General features: G+C 48.4%; 1 protein-coding gene across 2 annotated transcripts; it reads left to right on the forward strand.

Annotated features, from left to right (window-relative positions):
- The first annotated feature begins 5,420 nt into the window (after positions 1-5,420).
- LOC122735650 (myb-related transcription factor, partner of profilin-like) lies at positions 5,421-12,591 on the forward strand. 2 transcript variants are annotated; one of them, XM_043977365.1, is made up of 3 exons: positions 5,421-5,709; positions 8,378-9,031; positions 11,615-12,591. In XM_043977365.1, exons 2-3 carry the CDS (start codon positions 8,653-8,655, stop codon positions 12,583-12,585), a joined length of 1,350 nt encoding a protein of 449 aa, XP_043833300.1. In that variant the 5' UTR covers positions 5,421-5,709; positions 8,378-8,652; the 3' UTR covers positions 12,586-12,591. The 2 variants fall into 2 exon arrangements, with proteins under 2 accessions (XP_043833300.1, XP_043833301.1); XM_043977366.1 differs by lacking the exon at positions 5,421-5,709 and adding an exon at positions 5,778-5,882.
- The last annotated feature ends 5,761 nt before the right edge of the window (positions 12,592-18,352 follow it).

An 18,352-nucleotide genomic window follows, 5' to 3' on the forward strand; every position in this document is an offset into this window, starting at 1 on the left:
ATCACTATCCTGTCCAGAAGTCCATGATGTTCTTTTTGAATCCGGGTTGTGAGCTGCCCCTCCCAGCTCTGTGTCCCCTACAAACTGGATAATCATGTTATCTCAGCTTTTTAGCCAAAACATAGATACAAGCGTTAAATGGCAAGGCTGAGCATGAAGACCTCGTATACTCTACTGGAGGTGACCTTCCAAAGTTGATATTGACGTCAATGGCTATTTTTTTGTCTCCAGCCAGTCAACTAGTCCTGAATCCATCCACTTGCACTGTCTTTTAGCCCCCATCATCCCATTTCCCCCCAAGAAATAGCATGGGAGACTTTACCAGATGCTTTCCTAAAATGTAAGTAAACTATATTTATAGCATTTCCCCATCGACCAGTTAAGTAACTCTATCAAAAACATGTATAAAAGTTAGCCTCATGTGATTTTGGGGAGGGGGCAGGGCAATGCCTAGGATCACACAGCTAGTAAGTGTCAAGTGTCTGAGGCTGAATTTGGACTCAGGTCCTCCTGAATCCAGGGCTGGTGTACCAACTAGCTGCCCCCATGTGACCTCTTCTTAATGAAGCCATGCCACCTCTGCTATCACTGCTTCCTCTTCTAGATGCTCACTGACCAGCTTTTTAATATTCACTCTAAAATTAGGTCAGGAATCAGTCAAGCTCAGGCTGGCTAGGGTTTGCAGGCTCTTTCCTTTTCCCCTTTTGGGGAAAATTGTGACACTGACCCTCTCTTAATCCTGTGGCATTTCTTCCTTTCTCCACTGACGTTCAGAGATCACTGACAGTGGCTCCCAGTCACATCTGCTCATTCTCTTAATGCCTGAGAGCATAGTTGGTCTAGCAGAAGGCAGGCTTTGAGGTTGAGTCATCGGATTGCAAATTCAGTGCTCTGCCCATACTTCACTGACGCCTCTTGTGGAACCTTGCTGTTTTATGAGGGCTCTGGAAGGTTGGAAAGACTTGGGTGTTTACTGCCAGACAGGCAGGATTTTTCCCCATGCAGTGAATAACATTTCAGTGAGTAGTCTGGAGTCCTGGCATCTTAGTGCAATTGCCTCCAAAGTTGGGGTCCTGGCATGACCCAAACAGGACCATGACTTAACCCCAAACAATGTGTGAACAACCATTTGGAAGGTCAGACTAGGGATCACATCCTATTCTCCCAATCATAAGCTTGTCAGCAACCCAATCACATCCTTCCTCTAACTGTGTAAGCTCTCAACCTATCTCAAGCTATCTCAAGGCAGTTATAACCTTATCCCAACCAGAGCACGCAGAGCAGCACCTGTCCAGGTGCCACAGAGCAAATCCTCCCCTATCCCCTACTCACCCATAAGGAAGAAAAACATTTCACTGTTAGGGGTACTCATTCAAAATAGTGTACAGACCATTGGCTTAGTGGTCTAGGATCAAAGCTGGCTTACAGACTCTTCAGCACATTGATTCCTGTCTAGTTTTAGCCTTCTGTGTCCCCCAACAAGGACAGAGCCAAATGACCAGTCTTCCAAGAGCCAAACATAACTCACCCCGATATGTTCTTTCCATTCTATGGGTGAAGAAACTGAGGTCCAAAGTGGCCAAATAACTTGGCCAAGGTCATGTAGCCAAGACTGGAATCCCCCAACCCTTCTCCCTCCCCCACCCAGAACCCAATGTTCTTTCTCTAGATAACAGAAAAAAAAATGCAGTTATTGGAGAATGGAGAGGCAAAGGAATGAGAAAGAACAAAGCCTTGAAAACTTTAGAAGGCAAGTCCTACCTAGAAAGCTGAACTATATTTTCTCCTCCCCTTCCTCCCACTTGGATCCTTTAAGCTCCAGTCATAGCAATCTCTTCCTCTCCTATAGATAAGGCTACTTTATCAGGTGGAGCTTACAGTTACAGTTTGCTTACAACAACCTTGGGAGGTGGACAACTGGTGCATTATTTTTTTTTAAACTTCCAGTTTTTATTATCCGAGTTTTTTTTCTTGTTTTCTCTTTTCTTTATTTCCTGCTAGGGGTAGGTGAGAAGAGGTCAAACACAATCATAGAGGGGGCAGCCGGGTAGCGCAGTGGATAAAGCACCAGCCCTGCAGTCAGGAGGACCTCAGTTCAAATCCAGCCTCAGACACTTGACACTTACTAGCTGTGTGACCCTGGGCAAGTCACTTAACCCCAATTGCCTCACCAAAAAAACCCCAAAAGAAAACAAAACACAATCATAGAATCTCAGAATTGGAAAGAAGATTTTTTAGCCCACTACAGACCTGAGTAACAGTCCTACACTCTACAATACACCTGAAAACTGATCATACGATTTTTGCTTGACAACTTCTAGAAAGGAAGAGCCCACTACTTCCTAAGGCAATCCATTCCACTTTTGGATGGCTCTAATGTTTAGGAAGCATTTCCTCACTTCAGGCCTTCAACTTTCCCCCTATATCTCCTGGTTCTGTTCTCTGGGGCCAAACAGAACAAGTCTAAATCTATCTTTCACATAACAGCCCTTCAAACACTTCATGTTCCCCAAAGCTCTTTTTAAAAAATAATAAACATTTTTATAGTTTTGAGTTCCAAATTTTATCCCTCCTTCCCTCCCTCTCCTATCCCCTCCCTGAGGCAGTAAGCAATCAGATATAGGTCAAACGTGTAATTATGTAAAACATTACCATATTCATCATTTTGTATAAGAAAACTTGAATAAAAGAAAAAATGAAAGAAAGTAAAAAATAGCATGCTTCAGTCTGTGTTCAATCAACATAATTTCTTTCTCTGGAGGTGCATAGTATGCTTTATCATTAATCCTTTGGGATTGTCTTGGATCATTGTATTGCTGAGAATAGTTAAGTCATTCACAGTTCATCAAACAATATTGCTATCTCAGTGTACAATGTTTTCCTGGTTCTGCTCACTTTACTACATACATCGGTTCATTCAAGTCTTTCCAGGCCTTTCTGAAATCATCCTGCTTGTCATTTCTTATAGCACAATAACATTCCATCATGATCATATACCACAGCTTGTTTAGCCATTCCCCAGCTGATGGGCATTCCTTTGATTTCCAATTCTTAGCCAGTACAAAAAAAGCTGCTATAAATTATTTTCGTACAAATAGGTCTTTTTCTCTTTCTGGGATGTCTTTGGGATATAAACCTAGCAGTGGTATTGCTGTATCAAAGGGTATGCACAGTTCTATAGCTTTTGGGGCATAGTTTCAAATTGTGGAACATTATTAAAAGGAGGCACCGGACTTAGGGCTCAGGAGAGACTGCCTCTAACACTTACTAATGGTATGACTCATAGCTTAACCTCACTGAGCCTCAGTTTTATCATCTGTGCAATGGGATTAATTAACCCTTGCACTACCTGCCTCATGGGGTTGCTATGAGGATCAAATCAGATAATGGAAGAAAAGCATTAGATAAATGGCAACTATTATTTCATCTAGGGTCCTATTGAACTGGGAGAGACTGACTGTAGAAGTCCTCTAGTTCATCCCTCTGCCCCCACTTTACAGATAAAGAAACCAAGGCTACCCAGGGGTATCACTTAAGCTCTGAACTGGGGAGCTTAGACTCTCTTAAGGTCCCTTCCAGATCTACTTCTATGCTCTTAAGACTTTTCCAAGGCTACAAAGGTAGGAAGAGGCAGTTTGGGTTTGAACAGAGATCCTCTTGACTCTAAATTCAGGGCCCTCCCCATTTCACCCTACTTAGAGGAGAGGTTAATGGTAGCCTTGTGCCGTAGACTGGGTTTGAATCCTGACAGTTGCTCTTTGTATGACTTTGGATGAGTCACAGATCCTCTCTGAGTCTCAGTTTCTTTCTCTGTAAAATAAGAGGGTTGGACCCAAACCCAGGACTTCTGAATCCCAAGTTCCTTAACCCACCTAAGTCTCCATCTCCTTATCCACAAAACTTGGCTATCGATCGCCCAGACTGCATGCTTGTGGTCAGGCTTAAATGAGATTGTCGATGGGAGAGCACTTTGGAAACTGTGAAACGCTCTGTAAGGCCGAGTTTATGGCCTGGAGATCGATGGCGTTTTGGTAACGGATGAGAAACTATCACGCGTATCTCCAGCAGATTCTATCCCTCAAATGAAGTGAATTATTCTAATGAATGAACTGGATGGAGTCTCTGTCTTTGTGAATGAGTCATGTAAGCTTCTTCTAAGTTCCAGATGAAGTAAAAGATGAATGTTCTGAGCCGTCCTTCCTCCACTAAGTGAGATAGTGTTGCAAAGGACCATGGAAATGGGAACTGTCAATGCTCCTGACTGTCTTAGGCAGGGATCGGAGCTCTCCAGCTGGAAGGACTCTCAAAGGCCATCTTCTTCAAACTCTTCATTTTATAGATGAGGAAACTGAGGTCCAGGGAGTCCAATGACTTGCCAAAGGGTTGCACAGAAGTGGGATTTGAATTCGGTTCCTCTGGCTGCCAGATCTCCTCACTCTGGTGTTCTTTCCACTATAACACTCTACCCTGCTCTTTTTCCCCATCCTCATTCCTGCCTTCGCACCTGTCTGCCTTTCCCTGGGCTGTGCCACCTTCCTGCAATACCCTCCCATGACCATGGCAAATCCATATATATATAAACCTACTGGGGCCTCTACTGTTATGAATAAATGATTCCTCAGAGATTCATGTAATGGTAAAAGAAGGATACTCCGAGTTCTTTATTCAAATCCTGTCCTGAATTTAAGGGCCCAAATCATCTCACCTACTCTAGGAAGCTTTCTCTGACTAACCCTCGTCAACAAGAATTTATTAGTTGCCTACCTTGGTTTGCCAAGCACTGAGCTAGATAGATCTCACAAAATTGCAGAAATTCAGTTAGAAGGCATTTAGTCCAGCCTATACCTGGACAGCAATCTCCTTTAGGATCTGACAGATGTTCATTCAGCCTCTTGCTTACAGCTCTCTCTTTAAAGGACATTTGCAGGGGCAGCTAGGTGGCACAGTGGATAGAGCACCAGCCCTGGAGTCAGGAGGACCTGAGTTCAAATCCAGTCTCAGACACTTAACACTTACTAGCTGTGTGACCCTGGGCAAGTCACTTAACCCCAATTGCCTCAATAAATAAATAAACAAATAAACAGATAAACAAACAAATAAATAAATAAAGGACATTTGCAGATGAGGAAACTGAGGCCCAGGGAAGCTAAGTAACTTGTCCAAGGTGCCACAGTGTAACATTTGAATCCAAGTCCTCTGTCCCTGGTGTCACTCTTGCCCCGTGCCCTGCTATGTCCCCGCGGACCCATTTTACAGGTGTGGACATTAAGGCCGGAGAGCGGAAGTGACTTGCCCACGGTCACCCCGCAGCTAAGCCACAGCAGCACTGGGACAGGACCCAGGGGTCCAGGCTGGAGGTAGGGGGCGGGGCGGGCATTGAGGCCCGAGGGCCGGCAGAGGGCGGCCGGGAGACAGCTCCTTCCCTCTGTGGCAGGCGGTGGTGGAGGAAATGAAGGCAAGTTCCTGCCCTGGCAGGAGCCATTAGCCCCCGAAGCGGCGGGAGTCGGGACTTGCTGCGCTCCCCCCCCCCCCACATTGTGCGCCCAGTGCCCAGGCCGCCCGACGAGCTGCGACCTCCGCCCTCCCTCTGAACTGTGCCCCGACCGGGTCGGCCGCCAGGTCGGCCGCCCTCCCTCCTCCCTCAGGGGAGGGGCAGGGCTAGCGGGCCACACCGCCGAGCACTAGCCGAGTGCCTGGAGCCCGGGCCAGGTTTGTCAGCGGGCAGCGGGCTTGCGTCCCACTCTTGGGTAGGGAGGGGGTGGGCGCTTCCTATTGGCCAAGGGGCCAGGACTCTGCTCCCCCACCCCCGCGTTGGTGATGTTGGGGTGACCCCAGGGCCAGCGGTGCCCCAATGTCTGGAGGCAGGCAATAGACAGCGTGGGGTAGGACCGTGGACCGGGAGGCGTGTGTGTGTGTGTGTGTGTGTGTGTGTGTATGCTTGGGGGGAGGGGCACAGTGCCGCCCCACCCAGATCCAGCTGTATGGGGTTGGGGAGTAGGAGGGACCCCTTCGTCTCCTTCGGGCCCTTTTTCCAGCCAGGGGCGAGACGCTCCCAGAAGGGCACGAAGGGCCTCTGCCTTCCCAGCTGGGCAGTGGGTCCTCCACCTTAACCGAGGTGAGGCCCAACGCAGCCCCACCCAGGCAAGCTTGTTGGTCTTCTGCCAATGATGTCGGAGAACAGACTTAGTGAGGAGCAGGAGGGGAGACCCATGCCCCATGCCCTGGGGGAGGGGAGATGACTGGGTGTATGCCGTAGACAAAAACTAATGCTAACACCCCATGCTACTTTCTGCCCACCTCTCATGACTACTTCCTAGGGCCCCTAGCCACTCTTTCCCAACACCTGCAGCTACCAGCCTTTCTGTTGCTGGATCAAGCCTCTCCTATGGTCTCAGAGGCATAGCTGGCAGCCCGTGGGATGTGAGGCCCTAGAGACAGAGAAGGTGGTGCTGGATCAGCCTCCTTGGAGGTCTGAGGAACCTGAGACTCTGTGAAAGAGGTGGCTTGACTTAAGACCATTTGGGGAATTAGTGGCTAAGCCTCAAGTAGGATTCAGTTTAATATTCTCTATGCCAGTTCCCCAATTCAAGATAGAGTAACCCCTCTGACAGAGAAAGGTAATGGAGAGGCGATCAATGGACAATCTTTCTTTCTCCTTCCCCTCTCCCAACAAGATGAAATCAAATTTTTGGACCGAATAACCATGTTGTAAGAATTTTCAACTTCCTTGCTAGCCACTGCACGAATAAGCCAACACAACTTGTAGACAGAGACAGGTACATTGCAGTTTATTTATACACTCAAGAGTGTGACGCCATCAGTAAGTAGGTGATGGATATATGTCTCACATTTCCACTGATGATATGTATCCTCCTGAGCTACATGACCCAGTGTTGGGGGTGAGATCAGCTGGGTCATGTAGGGAGGCTTACTAAGCAGTGTTGGGTAAGATCTGGAAGGATTCTGGGAAAGGAAAAAGCTACATTTTTTTGCAAAAGAAAAATCACATTTAAACTGTTACAGAGGCTTTTAGCATAGCCATTTACACCAGACCAAAGAAGACTGTATCTTCTTTGTTGTTTTTCTTCAGTCGTTTTCAGTCATGTCCAACTCTTTGTGACTCCATTTGGGTTTTTCTTGGCAGAGATACTAGAGTGGTTTGCCATTTACTTCTCCAGCTCATTTTACAGATGAGGAAACTGAGGCAAACAGGATTAAGTGACTTGCCCAGGGTCATACAGCTAGTATGTGTCTGATGTTGGATTTGAACTCAGATCTTCCTGACTCCAGGCCTAGGCACTCCATTTACTGTGCCACCTATCTGTGTAGTTTCTTCTTCATCACTTAGTTAAATAGCATTTGTTTAGCTCTTACTGTGTGTCACATTAGATAGGGCTAGGAGAAGTGAATTCCTGGAATTATTAAAAATCCTATGAGTTTTCTTTTGTAAGCTTGAAATGATTGGGGAAAGAGGGTTACTAGGAGAGAGACATCCTGTACAGTTTTATAGTAACAATAAATCTAGCACAAAATGGAGTCAGGTTCTCCTAAAAATTCACTTTTAACAACCAACATCATACTTTGTAGGGCAGCTAGGTATCACAGTGGATAACTCCTGGCCTGGAGTCAGGAAAACTCATAAGACTCACCTCCCTGAGTTCAAATGTGGCCTCAGAAACTTCCTAGCTGTTTGACCCTGGGCAAGTCACTTAGCCCAATTTGCCTCGGTTTCTTCATCTGTAAAATGGGCTGGAGAAGGAAATGGCAAACCACTCCAGTATCTTTGTCAAGGAAACCCCAAATGGGGTCACGAAGAGTCAGACAGGGCTGAAATGATTGAACAACATCATACTTTGTGGTTTCTAGGTGCTGTACTGAACTGGGATCTGCCCAGCCCTGCAATAACCTTTGTAGGAAATTTAAAGATGTAGAAGACATGGTCTCTGTTCTCCAGGTGCTTATGGTATTGTTGAAATTGGCTATAACTTCCATTTCCATAGTGCTTAGCGCACAATCGTCCTGTAGGGGAGGTAGTAAAAGTATTATTCTTCTCCTTTTACAGAGAAGAAAACTGAGACTTAGACAGGGGAAATGACTTGCCCATGGTCACATATCTAGTAAGTCAGATCCAGGTCTTAACTCACTGCAGTGCTTTTTCTCTTATACTGAGCTGCTGACAAGTTATATAATTAAAAAAGGGGGACAAGAATTGTCACAAATCTGTTGGTTGGGATATAGCCCAGGACAAGAGCAAGGCAAATGATGGTGTTGGATGATATTAGGAAAGGAGGGTTTGGGAGGAATATGACCTTGGGGGCCCTATTTACCCTCAATCAAATGAATTTCATCTGAATGTGCTTCTCTCTTCATTTGTCAGGTGCACTGGAGCCATGGAGGGGAAGAGACAGGGGGCCAACGGGGACATAAAGCCTTCTTCTCCCACTCCTTTGACCCAGGGAATAACCGATGCCTAAAATCTGGCCTTCCTCTTCATGGGATAGGACTCTTGCCCTGGTCCTACTACCTGGGCCAGACATTTGACCTCCCACCTGAAGTGCTGCCCTTCCTGTCAGCTGCTGGAGGGCCACTGGGCCCTCTGTGCAGCCTTGGCACAGGGTGGGCAGCTCCTCCTCCAGCTCCCAGTCACCGGGCATGGCGGCCCCTGGTCGGAAGCGCAAAGCTAACTTTTCTAATGATGAGACAGAGACACTGGTGTGGAACGTGGTTCGGCATTTTGGGGCCTTGTACGGGGCCGAGGCCCTGCGCACCCATTCTGCCCTCCGAAACCAGCTCTGGGGCCAGATCCAGAGCCGAGTGAACTTCCTGGGTTACACTGAGCGCTCTGTGGAAGACCTGAAGCACAAGTGGCGGGATCTACGGCTGGACGTCAAGCGGAAGCTCACCTCCAAGAAGGGCCCCCCTGGCAGCTGTGGTCCCCATAAGGCCCGCCTCACACCCTTGGAGAAGATGGTGGCCTCCACCTTTACCCAGGCCAGCCCTGAGGCAGAGCCAGAGGCTTTCTTTGACTCTGGTGAGACCCAGGGCATTTTGGGAGGCCTTGGCTTGGGGGAGGGGACGAGAGTCACTCAGTGTCGGGTGGCTTCCAGAGAGGATTGTGGGTCAGTGACAAGAGGGCTGCTGACCATCTGTTACCCTGGGCAAGTTCTTCAACCTTCCCAAAGCTTAGTTTCCTCTTCTGTAATGTGCTGGGGAAGGACCGGCTGATCTCCCAAGTGTCTTCCAGCACTAAGTCCCATGATCCCCTTCATAGGGGAAGGTTTCAGGGACTGAGCCAGGAGCACAGACTCTTCCCCCACCCCCTACATTGGGACCTAGAGAGGAGGAAGAGGGGAGATCGGCTCCAAGGATTTAGAACTGGAAATCACCTAGTCTGCCCCCCACCTCACAGATGAGACCAAGGCCCAGAAAAGGAGGGGAAGTGACTTGTCCCAAGTCATATAGTAAGAAGCAGAGGTGGAACTCAAAGCCCTGGCCCACTGACTCCTGACCCAGTGCCCTCTGCCAGGGCTGGGAAGGACATGAGAGGTCATTTTACACAGGAACTTCTGGTCCAGACAAGGGCAGTGATCCCACAAGGGGAGAAGACTTTGGGCTTTCAAAGCCTGCTGATGCCTGCCCTTCTTGGGACTTGCTGTGGGCCTTTTGCTTGCCTGTGGAAGGCAGTGGAAGACAGAATAGGAGCCCTAATAAGTAGAGCTTCCATTTCTGGAGCACTGGAGGGTTTGCAGAACTGCTTTCCCAGCAGTCCGGTGAGAGGTGCCACAGGTTTAATTTAGTCCCATTTCTGAGATGATGAAGGCCTCAGAGAGGCAAGATGATTTGCTTATTGGCATTTAGCCAGTGACAGAGCTGGGATTCAAACCCAGGGTCCCCGATTCAAGCCCAGTGCTTTCCCCCTCCTACCACGCTGTGTCGCCATTCCTGGTCAGGGCAAATGGAGGGTTGGGAGGATCTCTGTCTTCCCCTGGGGGCCCCTGTGTGACAGATGCCAAGCCTGAGCCCATCTGTGTCCTGTCCCTGCTGTGGTGCCCCTATCATACATGCTGCTTCTTCCCTAGAGTCTCAGAGCAGTCAGGGCTTCCCTGCCATTGGGGCATCTTTCATCCCAGCCTCTACGCTGGTGCCAGCAAGGGAGCACTTCTGCCTGCTCTCTGTGGGGGCAGCCTTGCATAGTGAAAAGCTCACTGGACTTTGGGTCAAAAGGCCTGAGTTCAAATTCTGGCTCTACCACTTAGTACCTGTCTGGTTTCACCTTAGGTAAGTCACTTAACCTTTCTATGACTCAGTTTTCACATTTGTAAAACAAAGTGGGAGAGGTATACTTAGATCTCTAAGGACTCCCTGCTCTAATATCCTGTGATTCCTAGCAGGGCAGTGTTGCTTATGTTGGACTTTCAGAGTCTAGACTGTCTGGGCCAAACTTGGGGGAAGATCAAAGGTCATGCAGAGAAAAAAAAAAAATCCTGGTCTACGATTCAGAAGTCCCTAGTTCTAGTCCCTGTGTGTCGTGGGCCAAGTCGCCATCTCTGGGCTGTGGTTGTTGCTGCTATAAAACGAGCTTTAAGATACTTTGTAATAGGGGGCAGCTAGGTGGCGCAGGGGTTAAAGCACCGGCCCTGGATTCAGGAGTACCTGAGTTCAAATCTGGCCTCAGACACTTGACACTTACTAGCTGTGTGACCCTGGGCAAGTCACTTAACCCCCATTGCCTAAAAAAAAAAAAAAAAAGATACTTTGTAATGCTAAAATGGCTACATTATCAACAAAAATTTCTCTGTAGTCCTAAAGTGCTGTTTAGCTGGAGACGGTTTGGGCAAACCTACAGGCTACATTGCAAATCGATGATGGAATTTAAAACCACCACAGATGACTTGGACACCCTCAACCATGGCCCCATTGGCCCTGTGAGGCTGTGCAGTCAGACAGGAAGGGGATTGGGGGCCACCAATGCAGGGCGATCTTCCCTGTGTCTCCAGAGACTCAAACCCCAATCTGGCGTCTGGTGGTCCTCAGGTCAGAGGGCTGGCCCCAGTCAAATCCTGCTTCTTGCTTGAATGGCTTAGCCTCGGACTTGGGAAACCTGGGTCCTTAGACTTAGCTCTGTTGCTCTCCTCCTCTGTGGCCCTGGGCAAGTCACGTCCAGTGTTGGATCTGTGACCTATGACTTCTCTGTCTTTGGACTTCAGTTTCTTCACGACATACCACATGGCCTTGGGCAGGTCACGTGAAGCTCAGTTTCCCTATCTGTAAAATGAAAGGGTTGAACTCTTCCAGCTCTGAATCCATTGATTTTACACGAGCACAGGCTGCACTGGGCATGGTCTGTTCCATGTTCTGGATAGCGGAGACTGGCTTGGCTAGATCAAAGCAGAGGATCAGGGAAGGCTTCGAGATAAGGTTGGGTTGAATTCAGGTGACTCTTCTGGGGCTTCCTCTCTTCACTGCCATGAGCTTCCTTCCTTCAGGGGCCTCATTTAGGGAATGTTTAGGGACTGGGACTGAGGGAGGCTGGATGGGGGTGGTGGGGGGGAGGCCTCAGCAGAATCACTTTCTTCATTTCCTGATGTATATTCCCTGTTCCTTTTGGTCACAGAGCCTGGCCTTGAGCCCCCAATCTCTCCAGCCCTCCGAAATGGCATGATGGTCTCCTATGCCTCGGTGGATGAGGAGGATGAAGACACTCAGGCAGCACCCGGCCACGTCAAGGAAGGAGAGGAAGAGGAGGAAGAGAGACGTGGAATGCTGCTGCTCCGACACTGCAGCTCTCGGACCTCCCTCGCCTCGCTTCCTGAGGACCCAGGTGAAGCCCCTCCTGACTGGGATGGCCCTGCTGTGGTCAGCGACCTCAGCCAGGTCCTCAGCCCCTCGCAGCTGCCCCCACCTTCACTTGAAGATGAAGAGAGAGGAGATGGGACCAGCAGGGGCAGACCTCGGGGTATGAATTGGGAAAAACTGGAGGATCCAGGCCCCCGTTCCCCACTGTTCCGTGAAGAGTCTCTTCCTTCCTCAGCCTCGCCAAGTGGGGACCCCCTCCGGGGGGGTATGAGCTGTTCCCGGAGTGCTCGGGAGGCCTGGCGGACTAACCTGCATCGGCTCTTGGACCTGGAGGAACAGTGGGACCAGCTATACCACCAGGAGCTGGGGGTTTGGCAGGAAGAGCGGGCCCAGCAACGAGAGGAGCGGGCCAGAGACCGGGAGCTCCAGTCCCGCCTCCTCAGTGTCCTCACAGACATTAGGGATGAACTTCGCTACTTGCGCCAAGAGAGGGCCTTTGCCCGAAGGAGCCAAGCCATGGCGGCATCTGCCGCTGCCAACACAGCCCAGAGTCTCTCCCCACCCCTGGCCTTCCCCACCCTGGGGACCCCCCTCTCAGGGACCTCACCACATTCTGGCCCCTCCTTCCAGCCTGGCTCGGGGGCTGGCTTCCCAGGCCCCGCCCTCGCCAGCACTGGCCGGGGGGAGTCAGTAGGACTGAGCCTCAGTGGAAGGCCGCCGAGGCGAGGCCGAGGAAGACCCCGGGGCTCCACATCCAAACACAAAAGGCCCCCCTTAGCTCACAGCTAGGGGGGGACGAAGGGAACTGGGGTGGGGGGGCACTGACTGAAAGACTTTTTAAAAAGTTTAAAACAAAGTGATGTTAATAAAAAACACTACACTTGCAGGTAGGTAGTGGTGGTGGTGGAGGGGGTACTCCCACTGTGCCTGCTGAGGGCAGGTGGGGAATGATTCATCTGATTTCTTGGCCGGGGCTTCTTCCTGGCTCTCTTTTTTTTTGTTGTTGTTTGTTTGTTTTTTGCAGGGCAATGGGGGTTAAGTGACTTGCCCAGGGTCACACAGCTAAGTAAGTATCAAGTGTCTGAGGCCAGATTTAAACTCAGGTCCTCCTGAATCCAGGGCCGGTGCTTTATCCACTGTGCCACCTAGCTGCCCCCTCTCCCTGGCTCTTGACAGTGAATGATTTGCTCTGACATAGCATGTGAAATAGGGGGTGGCTGGAATGGAGAGACTCAGTGGGCTATTCTCGTGTCTCTGTGCCAATGTGTGCATGAGTGTGTGTGTGTGTGTGTGTGTGTGTGTGTGTGTGTGTGTGTGTGTGTGTAGGGAGTGGGAAATGGTGTCTAGCTGTGGACAGATTTTCTCTACAAGCCAGCCTGCTGGATGTGCAACAGTGTGTAGGTACAATTGTGTCTGAAAGTTCCCTGAGGCATTAATTAGTAAAGATTTAGACTTGGCAGGAACTTGCTAGATGGTCTAGCACCGCCTAGCACCAGTAGATGTTTGCTGACCATCTCTTCTGTGGCCAGGCACTCACTGTCTCACAACAAGCAGCCAGCTTTGCCATTCGGGGGTAGCTCTCGTTCCCAAAAAGTTTTTTTTTCCCTCAGATTGACCTGAAATCTGCTTCCTTCTGTCACCCTTTGGTATTCCTCCTGCCCTTTAGAGTGACATCCACCTTCCAGTCCCTCTTCCACATGACAACCCTTAAGGGAAGTCGCCATTGTTCCCTCCCCAGGTTTTCATTTCTTCATTCCCAGAATCCCTCATTCTTTCCATTGCATCCAGCACAGTCCACTCCACAGTACTATGAACATCTCAACATCTTTGAGTGCCACACTGGCCACTATAGGCTGCCACCCTCTCTCCCCGGCAACTGGTGATGATAATTCTTGGAAATCTCAAGCAAAGCGGAGGGAAGGTACCTAGAAGAGAATGGGGCAGCAGAACCTTGAAGGAAACAACTCTGAAAATGACCCAGGTGAGAGATAGAGGTGGCAGGAGGCTTCCATAATTAGATTTCCATTGGACACAGATAGGAGAGGAAGAAATCTGGCTTCAAAGCTTGACTCTGCCACCTTGTGGCTATTGAAAAAAAGTCATTCCATCTGAGCTGGATATTGGAGTATTTTCTGGAGGTCCCTTTCTCCCTCCTTCCCTCCTTTTCCCCTTCTCTCCCTCCCTCCCTCCCTCCTTCTTTCCTTCCCACTCTGAAACTGACCTAGCTGTGTGATTGTGGTCATTGCTTCATCTTTCTGGGCCTTAGAGAAACATGGGGTTAGTCTAGACCATATGTTCCTAACCTTTTTTTGTGTCACAAATTTCTCTGTCAGGTGGGTTAAGTTTATGGAGCCCGTCTCAGAATAATATTTTGAAATGCATAAATATGCATTATTGTGTGAAATATGCACACATTGAAATGCATAAATATTATACAGAATTTCAATAACAACTAATATTGAAATGCAATTATTGAAACATTAAAGAACTAAGTTCACAGACCTCAGACTAAGAAGACCTGGCCTGGGTTCTCCCTAGGGCCTCTTCCAGTTGTGACATTCTTTCTGTCCCTTGTCAGTGGCTAATTGGTAACTCCAGCCAGATCTTTGGCAGCTAGCTCTTATAGAGGGAATTAAAAGAAAATCTGCAGGGGTTAATGCCCTGGGTTCCTCCAGCTGAAGTTGGGTGGACAGTTCCCATGGTTGAGGCCTATTGAAGTAGGGCTGAAGCTTCCAAGATATAGCTTTGGAAGCACTGCTCCCTTGAACTCTGCACAGCGCCTGCCCCACCCCTTCCAGCTTGGTAGGTGGCATGTATGTAAAAACGGAGGAAGATGACACTGTGCACAAGGGCTGGGAAGAACTGCCTGTGTTTTTAAGGCCTTTAAGGTTTATTAAGTTTTACATAGAATCATATTGAGAGGTAGAAAGGACTTTGAGATCATCTTGTCCAAACCCTTTTACAGATAAGTAAACTGAGGCACAAAGTGCTTGATGACTTGGCCAGGCTCATACCAGGGTCACACATATAGTAAGGGTCAGATTTGAACTCATCTCACTAGGCCCAGCATTATCTCTATTGTTCTACCAGCTGCTTCATGAAAAGGGACTTGAATTTCAAGTTCAAGGAGCTGGGTTCAAATCCTAGTTCTATCATCCCTAGCAAGCCAAGCTTTCTGGGCCCTGGTTTCCTCATCTGAAATTCAGGATTGGATGAGATGACCCCTGAGGTCCCTTTCAGTGCTGAGTCTATGACCTGATCCTCTGCCCCAAATTCTAGGCTCTCTCCATTCAAAGACACTGGCTCTGTTGCTGTCATGTAGATTCCAGGATCAAGGGCCACTTTGTATTTGACGGTGCCTTTCTTTCCAGCCACTTTAGCAATAGCACCAGGGATTTCTGACTCAATGACTTTCTGTGAGGGCACTTGGTGAGCTGGTAGCACAAGGCATGGTATGAAGAATGTTGACAGAGCTGGAACAGACCTTATAGAGTCTCTGGTCAAATGCCTCAATTTGATCCCAGAAAGGGAAATGAATTGTTCACAGTCACAGAGCTAGATAATGACATAATGAAATTAGAATCCTTATTTTGTGGGCTAGTAATCTTTCCATGACACCAAATTACTATTTGGCAAGCAGAGAGCCCAGGAAGCATGGGACCAAGTCTGTCCTTGTACCTGGTGCCCATGGGAGTAATTACTTGGGGAACTAATGGGGAAGTTTTTCTTTTTTTTTCTATTTTTTTTTAGTGAGGCAATTGGGGTTAAGTAACTTGCCCAGGGTCACACAGCTAGTAAGTGTTAAGTGTCTTAAGCCGGATTTGAATTTAGGTACTCCTGACTCCAGGGCCGGTGCTCTATCCACTGCGCCACCTAGCTGCCCAAATGGGAAAGTTTTTCAATCCCAATTCCAGTGCCAGAAACAAATTCAATTGAGGGGAGTGGTGGGTAAGATGTGATCTGTGTATGGTTGAATTACATTGGAGACAAAGGTTGAAGAACTGGGAGACCAGGCTGTTCACGAAGGGGTAGAAGGGACTGGGGAAGAGGGAGAGTGCCCTGGTTGGCATTTCGTAGAAGACAGCAATAAGGGGCCAGACTGGGTGGGGAAACCTTGAAGGGAGAAGTGCTTACCTAGTGATCATGGCAGACAGGGGCTCTGAAAGTAGAACTGGGCATTGAGAAGTACTCATCCAATTCCTTTCCCCACTCTATGTCTCAGGATGAGAGGGAAGGAACAGCCAGCCTTGAAGAGGCTACCAAGAGATGTCCTCAAGGGAAAGACAGGTTTCTGTGAGCAGCAGACACTGGAAAGTATGGAAAGAAAAGATCTAGGAAGAAAGGGAGCTTTTTAGCAACAAAGGAGTTCAGAGGCCACAGTGCAAAGGAGGACAGAGGAGGTTCAATCAATCACCAACTACAGTTATCCCTTCCATATCCCTGGGGTTAGGAATGCTGTGCCCTCTGAAATCCGGAAAATCCGAGTAAAATATTTTGGCCCTCTCTTCAGATCAGAGAAGTCTGATTCTTTTCTGTTTCTTTTATGGGCTGTTTACAGGACCTTATTGTCAAATTTAGGTTAAGTATTTGGTCATATTTGGCTCTGTGGCGTCTATGGCTTCTGCAAAGCTCCCCCCAAATTCCCGTTCAGTTTCTTATGCTGACCCAGTATATATCAAAACCATGATGGAGAAAGTTGCAATGTGGAAGGGATAACTATGTACTAGGCATTCTCCTGAGCACCTGAGATAATAGAGGGCTAGGGATGAGTTGTAGAGGGATGAGAGTGTGGGGAGAGAGAACTGGAAGGGGTTTTTCAGAGTTACAGGACTGGGAAAGCAGTCTGACTGGGAGCAGCACAGGGCAGTGCCCATTTGCTCCTCACCTCCCCTGACCTCCCACTGACCCTGCTCCCTTGCTCTCCCTCATCTCCAGTCCACTGGGGGCACAGGAGAGCAGAAGTCTGTGAGATGTGAGGCTGGAGAGGATGGATCTCCTGAAGCAAACATCACACCACCCCAACTTCACTCTGACAATTTAGGAAAAGCCTTGTCCTAGTTCCCTCTGAGCTGGAGGAGGGCTAACCTGGAAACTTTCTTAGGGGCAGGGAAGTATTAGCTTGGCGTCACCTTGCTTTATAAGTAGACTCCCCGGGGCCTGCTGGGAGTTGTAGTGCTACCTTTAGGATTACTGGAGCTGGACGAGTCAGGCAGCGTGCATGGAGCTCTTTAAAAAAAAAGGATGTGCCTTCAAAGCCAGGCATCACCATGGCAACAAGGCTACCTGGAGGTTACCTGTGTTTTATGGACCACTGTATGTGGGAGCCAGCTGGCAGGGAGGGAAGCAGCTCTGCATTGTGGATGGAGGGCTGGGGCTGGAAAAACCAGCCTTGGGTTCCTGGCCTGGCTCCAATGCTCATTAGCTCTGTGCCCCCTGTTGAGTCACTTTAATTCTCTGATCCTCAGTTTCCTTGTCTGTAAAATGGACTGACAAACAATTGGGGGTGGGAACAAGAAACAGGCTTAAATGGATTCCCCTGCTAGAAGAGGCCAGTCTTCTTAGAGAAGGTGAGGGGAAGGAGGCCATGGATCAGAAAATAGCAGCAGCAGCTTATGTAATTGAAGAGCACTTTCCTCACAGGCTGGTATAGCAATGTAATTAAAAGATATATCGGTGATGGGGAAACTCACTAGGCTATTACATTAATCCAGGTAAAAAAGGATGGGGTAGGGGCACCTAGGTGGCACAGTGGATAGAGCACAGGCCTTGGAGGAGGACCTGAATTCAAATCCTGCCTCAGACACTTGACACTTACTAGCTGTGTGACCCTGGGCAAGTCACTTAACCCTCATTGCCTCACCCAAACAAACCAAAACCAAAACCAAAAAAGGATGGGGTAGCAATGGGCACATCAACAAAGGGTTCATCTAAGAGACTTCTGGAAGGAAGAAATGACATAATTTGGTGAGTAACTGGACATAAGGGATGCAGGAGGGGAAAGAAAGATGAATTCAAGGCTGTGGTTCTTGTTATCTTAAAAAATAAAGATGGAGCGTGTGATGTGGGCTTTGTCAGCCTCCCAGTACTCTCAAGTACTCAGATGTAATCTCTCCTGCATGGCTGTTCTCTCTAGTGACGCAGATGGTAACTCATCCATGCCTGCTCATCTTGTAGTTCTTTTGTCTGTATTCTCCCATAAGGTTGGCACAGGGGGCAGTGTCTTTCTCAGCTTATCTTGACATGAGGAGGATATCAGTGGAACACATAGGACATCTAAATATTATTTCTCTGACCCCTTGATATATAATCAACCCATCTTCATTCTGATCATATATTTCTTTCATGATGTTCTTTTCTCCACTTCTTTTTTCAGAGTTCCTTATTCATAGGCTGCCGGAAATATTTAATAATGTGTGTTTAATTGACCTAATAGGACAGGCATTTTAAGGCAAGGAGTCAGGAAAAAGAGAACCAGGATCAAGTTGATAATCCACTTTAAAAAATATTTATCTATTTATTTTGATAATCCACTTTTAAGAGGAATTAGCTCCTTCTC

The sequence above is a fragment of the Dromiciops gliroides genome, chromosome 1, assembly GCF_019393635.1.
Source record: "Dromiciops gliroides isolate mDroGli1 chromosome 1, mDroGli1.pri, whole genome shotgun sequence".
Lineage (NCBI taxonomy): Eukaryota > Metazoa > Chordata > Mammalia > Microbiotheria > Microbiotheriidae > Dromiciops > Dromiciops gliroides.

Bases quoted from the DNA above. Each gene is read 5' to 3' on its own strand.
- LOC122735650 (XM_043977365.1), top strand. From the start codon at position 8,653: ATGGCGGCCCCTGGTCGGAAGCGCAAAGCTAACTTTTCTAATGATGAG. The intron at 9,032-11,614 runs GTGAGACCCAGG...TTTTGGTCACAG, and splicing joins AGAGGCTTTCTTTGACTCTG to AGCCTGGCCTTGAGCCCCCA.